Source organism: Arachis hypogaea, chromosome 11, assembly GCF_003086295.3.
Source record: "Arachis hypogaea cultivar Tifrunner chromosome 11, arahy.Tifrunner.gnm2.J5K5, whole genome shotgun sequence".
Classification (NCBI taxonomy): Eukaryota; Viridiplantae; Streptophyta; class Magnoliopsida; order Fabales; family Fabaceae; genus Arachis; species Arachis hypogaea.
The window spans coordinates 53,826,003-53,832,923 of record NC_092046.1 but is presented as its reverse complement, the minus strand read 5'-3'; the positions used below and the strand labels follow the sequence as shown (position 1 = coordinate 53,832,923).

The window sequence follows — 6,921 nt, the reverse complement described above, 5'->3', positions numbered from 1 at the left end:
GTGTTTGTCCAACAAAACTGTCAATTTAATGGAAGTCCTTAAAAAGACTCCAATTTGTTCATCATTAGTTTCCTGCAAATCTGTGATGCAGTAAAGACTAATGGAGTCCCTATTAATGTTTATCGGTTGTTGTTGTTCTCATTTGCTGTGAGGGACCGGGTCAAGCAATGGCTTGAAACACAATCCAAGAAAAGTATAGCAACCTAAAATGATTTGGTCAGAAAGTTCTTAACCAAATTCTTCCCACCTCAAAGGTTGACAAAGGTGAGAATGGACATTCAGACCTTTAGACAACTAGATAGAGAGCCTCTTTATGAAGCTTGGAAAAGGTACAAGTAGATGCTGAGAAAGTGTCCTCCAGATATGTTCTCAGACTGGGTGCAACTCCGAATCTTTTATGATGGGATTACCTCGACTTTAAGGCACTCATTGGATAACTCACCTGGAAGATCTCTACATATGAAGAAGACTACTGATGAAGTCTTAGAGTTGATAGAGATAGTAGCCAACAATCAGTGTTTATATTCCTCCACCTTGGAGTGATGAAGTTGGATGCACTGGATACTCTTCTAACACAGAACAAAGTCATGTCCCAACAAATTAATGTCATTACTCAACATCTAGGAAACATGCAAGTCTCAGCAGTGAACACACAAGATATCTCCTATGACATGGGTGGAGAAGTCACTCAAGGTGAAGGTTATGATTTTGGCCAATCCTCTGAATAAGAGAATTACATGGAAAACTCTTTAAGGCCACCTCAAAATGATCCTTTCTCTAAAACTTACTATCCAGGATGGAGAAATCACGCCAACTTTAAATGGGGTAATCAAGGGCAAAGACAAAACAACTTTAACAATAACCCTCACCAAAATAACTTCAACCCTCATTACCAATCCTCACAACCATCCCAAATTCCTCAAAAACCTTCCCCTGTTGAAATTGTCCTAGAAAAACTCTCCCAGTACACCTCCATTTTGTTCAAACCACTCAAAATTTCATGCATAAAACTAAAGCCTCCATCTAAAATTTAGAAGTTCAAGTTGGTCAACTGGCCAAGTAAATCGCTGAGAGGCCCACAAATGGCTTTCCCAAACATAGTTTCAAATCCAAGAAAAGAGTGCAAAACTATTACTTTGAGAAGTAGAAAGATGGTGGATAATAAAGTAACAAGTAATAACAAGCAGTCTGAGGAAGACAAGTCATGTGAAGAAGAAAAGGAGGTGACCACCCATCAAGAGGTATATGTCCCTGCACCCCAGCTTCAATTTTCTCAAGAAAAATTAATAGGAAAGGCAGAGGTGTCAAAATACAAACTAAGAATCCCATACTCTCAAAGGCTCTAGGAGGAGAACAAGAAAAAGCAATACTCCAAATTCTTGGGAGATATTTAAGTCACTACACATTAACATTCCATTCATAGAAGTGCACAAATCAATGTGGTAGGCAACATCCTGGAGCGTAATGCTGGCCTCACCCCATGAAAGATAGAACGTGTAGGTCTCGGGCCTCCACTGCTTGACAAATTCAGAGATCAATTAATTGTCAAACATAAAATTTCTCAACTCTACTGTATATCCAAATCTAGCCTCCTTATATAGGGAAATAGGATAGCCGGCGACGGGAGACCCAATGTCACACGGCATGGCAACAGTAACCGTAGTTTCTGCAATTTTCAACACATTTACTAGCGCATATTAATTACATCTAAACCATTAATTGTTGCTAAACATTACTAAAACTTATAATCCACCTATATAGCATTTATATTAAATGTAACAGATACTTATTTATTGGACTAACAGGTTAAATGGGAGTTACTTATTTTATTTATTTAACTTAACTCACAATTAGGTACCTATTTTATTTATTTAACTTAAGTAATTACAATCAATTATACAAAATATACAACGATTCTAGGTATGCCAAAGAAACCAATGTAGATCTTCTAACTTTGTCAACTCACTATACCTACTTTATTAACTAAGTTACTAAAGACTAAACTTCTAAACTTATTATTCACTAATAATAAAAAAAACGTTAAACCACTAACCTCAAAGTCTAAAGTTTCAGCTACGTGCCAAGTAGCATTCACTCTGTGGATATCTCCTTCGTAGACATATTGTCGGGTGGCCATATTTTCTGAAGGAACTCGAATTCACGCGTCTAGAAGGTCACTAAAGTGGAAAAAATGGTTGTAATGCACGTAATTTCCGAATGTTGTGACTTATATACGCATGCGATCATATTTCGGATGTTGAGCCCCCATCTATGACAATTACTCTTATCTCGGGTGTTGAGACCCCATCACCTTTTGAGCACATCTCGAATACTTAGTATCCGAATAAGTGCTTATACATATCCTGGGTGCATCTAAGATGTGACTCACCGTCACCCTATCACAGCACGGTATCACAACATCCGAGATGCGTCTCAGAATGTATTTTCGTAATTACCTCACCATTTATTCATTTTTGTAATTATCTCACCATTTATTTATTTTCGTAATTATTATCTTTATTTAATTTAAATAAAAAATTTCCTTACTTTGACAAATTCATTGTTACAGAAAAAGAAAAAGAAGATTATTAATTTTATTTTTCTGATCCGTAAGTAGTACACAAGTTTCAAATATGAACCTGAAATTCCAAATTGCAGCCCTTGCCGGAAAGGGCGGCTAACTGTGATCCACGTTGCCTGTTCTCCCCAACCATGTAAAATCACTATCAACAAGCTCAAACTATTGCAAGATAATTGCTCTTTTTATTTCCAAACTGCAGGTGATTAATCCATTAACCATTACATTCTTTTATTATTATTTATGGCCCAGTTTAATCAACAAAAATAAAATAAAATAAAATAAATGAATAATATAAATAGAAGCAAATTATTATCAGAAAGGGAAAAAAAAGTGTAGCATTTGGGTGAGGTTCTCACTCGTTGCTCCTTACTGAAAACTTGAGGCCAGGGTGCTTCTCACTGTGCTGTGTGTTATCTTAAACACAGAAGAAGAGGTTGAGGAGAGGAGGAAGAAGAGCAATTATGGCAGCGGAGTCGGTGAGGATGGCAACTTCGTCTCTCTGCAATCTGAATGGGTCGCAGAGGAGACCGGCCATGTTAAGTCCGGTTCGGTACATGGGTGCTCGACCAAAACCCTATAACGCTTCAGCTACTTCATCTTCTCTCTCTCACTTCTTTGGGAGTTCCAGAATCAGAATAAGTTCTTCAAAGCTCTACCATTTGCACCACAAGACTCCAAGAAACTTGTCAGTTTTGGCTATGTCCGCTGATGGTATTACCTCTCTCTTCTTCCTCCTTCCCTGTTTTCTGAATTTCGTAAATTCTTTGAGAATTGACGTTACTGGAGTGAATGATAAGAGATTCTTTGTCATTCTATTTCAGTTCACATAATCTCTTTTTCTCTCCTTTCATATCGCATATGAATAGCGTTAGTCTCTTTATTACATATCATGAATTTGGCTCTTGAAATGAAAAAAAATAAAAGAGGAAACTTTCTTCGAACATACCCCTTGTTGAACAAATTGTGTGATGTGGTGTGGTTTGGTTTGGTTTAGTTCAATTTTTTGTAATCATTTTGAAAATTTGTCTACATACTTGAAATGGGTTGCCATAGTTTGGTTGGGACTGGCAGGATAGTGTTTGAAGTTGTATTAGGAGGAAAGAACATTTCATTATTCACACTTAGCATTCGAATTGGACATGGTTGGTTCTTATGATTGTTCTAATGATATGGCTAAAAATATGGTTGTTGGTTTTAATGTTTCCTATTATGCTACCTTATCCTATGAGACTATCAAGTGCTTTGCTTTCGCACATTTTTATATGATCCGTTTTTCTCTTTTCAGAGACAAAGCGTGCTGTTCCGTTAAGGGATTATCGCAATATTGGTATCATGGCTCACATTGATGCTGGCAAGACAACCACGACTGAACGAATTCTCTACTACACTGGGAGAAACTACAAGATTGGAGAGGTGCACGAGGGAACAGCTACAATGGACTGGATGGAACAGGAACAAGAAAGAGGGATTACTATTACTTCTGCTGCAACCACCACATTCTGGAATAAGCATCGGATCAACATTATTGACACTCCTGGTCATGTTGACTTCACCTTAGAAGTGGAGCGTGCCCTTAGGGTGTTGGATGGAGCTATATGCTTGTTTGACAGTGTTGCTGGTGTGGAACCACAATCAGAAACGGTGTGGAGGCAGGCTGATAAATATGGGGTCCCACGAATTTGTTTTGTAAATAAGATGGATCGTCTTGGAGCCAATTTCTTCCGAACAAGAGACATGATTGTAACAAACTTAGGTGCCAAACCACTTGTAATTCAGTTGCCAATTGGCTCAGAAGATAGCTTTAAGGGAGTTGTTGATCTGGTAAGGATGAAAGCTATAGTTTGGTCCGGAGAAGAGTTGGGTGCCAAGTTTGACTATGTAGATATTCCAGAAGATCTTCAAGAGTTGGCTCAGGATTACCGATCCCAGATGATAGAAACCATAGTTGAGCTGGATGATCAGGCTATGGAGAATTACCTGGAAGGAGTTGAACCAGATGAAGAAACTATAAAAAAACTAATCAGGAAGGGAACCATTGCAGCAAGTTTTGTGCCGGTGATGTGTGGCTCAGCTTTCAAAAACAAAGGGGTCCAACCTTTACTTGATGCTGTGGTGGATTATCTACCTTCACCAATTGATTTGCCACCAATGAAGGGCAGTGATCCTGAAAACCCTGAAGTGACAATAGATAGGAAAGCAGATGACGATGAACCATTTTCTGGACTAGCTTTTAAGATCATGAGTGATCCATTTGTAGGATCCCTCACGTTCGTCAGGGTGTATTCTGGAAAGCTTTCTGCGGGCTCTTATGTACTCAATGCAAACAAGGGGAAAAAAGAGAGAATTGGCAGGCTTCTAGAAATGCATGCAAACAGCAGAGAGGATGTTAAAGTAGCTTTGACAGGTGATATTATTGCTCTTGCAGGTTTAAAAGATACTATTACAGGTGAAACGTTGTCTGACCCGGAGAATCCGGTTGTGCTTGAGCGGATGGACTTCCCCGACCCTGTTATAAAGGTTGCAATTGAACCCAAAACTAAAGCCGATGTTGACAGGATGGCTGCTGGTTTAATCAAACTTGCACAGGAAGACCCTTCTTTCCACTTCTCTAGGGACGAAGAGATTAACCAGACAGTAATTGAAGGAATGGGAGAATTACATCTCGAAATCATTGTTGATCGACTCAAAAGAGAATTTAAGGTTATATTTCTATTCCATATTTTATATTTTATAATTAATGGGCATGATTGTATTGTTATTTTATCTATATTACTTGAGAATAAAGAGAACTAAAGAGAGAAATTCCATGAAAAATTATGTCTCTGACACAGGACTTCTGGGTTAACAATAATCTGTGTCTGATCTAATTGAGCATTGCTATTTTTCCCTTGGCATTATTGCCTTTTTCTTCTCTTCCTTTCTCCTTTGTGCAGCAGGCATATGTTAAGTTTGAACAATTCTCTACTAATAGAAATTGTATATAATACTATTAATTTTTTGCCACCTCCATTTTAACTGTATATCTTCTCCATCCAACAGTAAAAGATATGCATTTCGTGAAACTTACCCCACTTTCTTTGTTAAATGCAGGTTGAAGCCAATGTTGGTGCTCCCCAAGTGAACTACAGGGAAAGCATTTCCAAACTCTCGGAAGTAAAGTATGTACACAAGAAACAGTCAGGTGGACAGGGTCAGTTTGCAGATATCACAGTTCGGTTTGAACCCATGGACCCAGGGAGTGGATATGAATTCAAGAGTGAAATAAAGGGAGGTGCTGTACCGAAAGAGTACATTCCAGGGGTCATCAAAGGATTGGAAGAGTGCATGAGCAATGGTGTTCTTGCTGGCTTCCCTGTTGTTGATGTACGTGCAGTGCTTGTGGATGGTTCTTACCACGATGTAGATTCAAGTGTGCTGGCATTCCAGCTTGCAGCAAGAGGAGCCTTCCGGGAAGGAATGAGGAAAGCCGGGCCAAGGATGCTTGAACCTATAATGAAAGTAGAAGTTGTTACTCCTGAAGAACATTTGGGTGATGTAATTGGTGATCTCAACTCAAGAAGAGGTCAGATCAACAGCTTTGGTGACAAACCAGGTGGCCTTAAGGTGTGTCAAACTTTAGTCTTCACATATCATGTTATTCTGTTTCATTTTACAAGAAAAATGATTCCTTTATTGGCAGTGGATTAATGCATTTATTTGGTCCTTGGGTGGTGGCAACTGCAGGTTGTGGATGCCCTGGTTCCTCTTGCTGAGATGTTTCAATACGTGAGCACACTCAGAGGAATGACAAAGGGACGTGCTTCCTACACAATGCAATTAGCCATGTTCGACGTGGTGCCACAGCACATTCAGAACCAACTTGCCACAAAGGAGCAAGAAGTTGCCGCTTAGTGCATCTTTCCCTTGTTCACAAGGACATTTTTCTGTTAATGTAATTTATGTTCATTGTCCACACTAGTTGGGGTTTACTTATCTTTTTAATTTTTCTTCTCTTAATTGTAATTTTTTCTTTGTCCAATACAAGATTAGCCAGAAAATTTTCAGAAAGAAAGATAACAACACTGTTGTTCTTAGGTTGTAGAGAGCGAACTGTATTTGTTACTGGGAGAGTATGATGATGTTTGAAAGCAATTTTTGGGGGCGTGATAATCGTGATTCGTGACAGAACTCGAGAATTCAGGACGTGAAATTATTACATATCCTTTATTTTTTTCTAATGCTATATTTTTTGAGTAAATATGGCAAACCATTCACCATGATCTCTTGAAACTCCAGTGAACCTTAGCTTGCACCTATCATTCGGTATTGGTTGGACGAGTGCATTTTTAAAGGGAGTATAG

At 38.6% G+C, this 6,921-nt stretch overlaps 1 protein-coding gene across 1 annotated transcript; it reads left to right on the top strand.

The window, feature by feature from the left end:
- The first annotated feature begins 2,641 nt into the window (after positions 1 to 2,641).
- Positions 2,642 to 6,632, top strand: LOC112721159 (elongation factor G-1, chloroplastic). Its single transcript, XM_025772228.3, has 4 exons — positions 2,642 to 3,292; positions 3,867 to 5,281; positions 5,672 to 6,184; positions 6,305 to 6,632. Exons 1-4 carry the CDS (start codon positions 3,043 to 3,045, stop codon positions 6,470 to 6,472), a joined length of 2,346 nt encoding a protein of 781 aa, XP_025628013.1. The 5' UTR covers positions 2,642 to 3,042; the 3' UTR covers positions 6,473 to 6,632.
- The last annotated feature ends 289 nt before the right edge of the window (positions 6,633 to 6,921 follow it).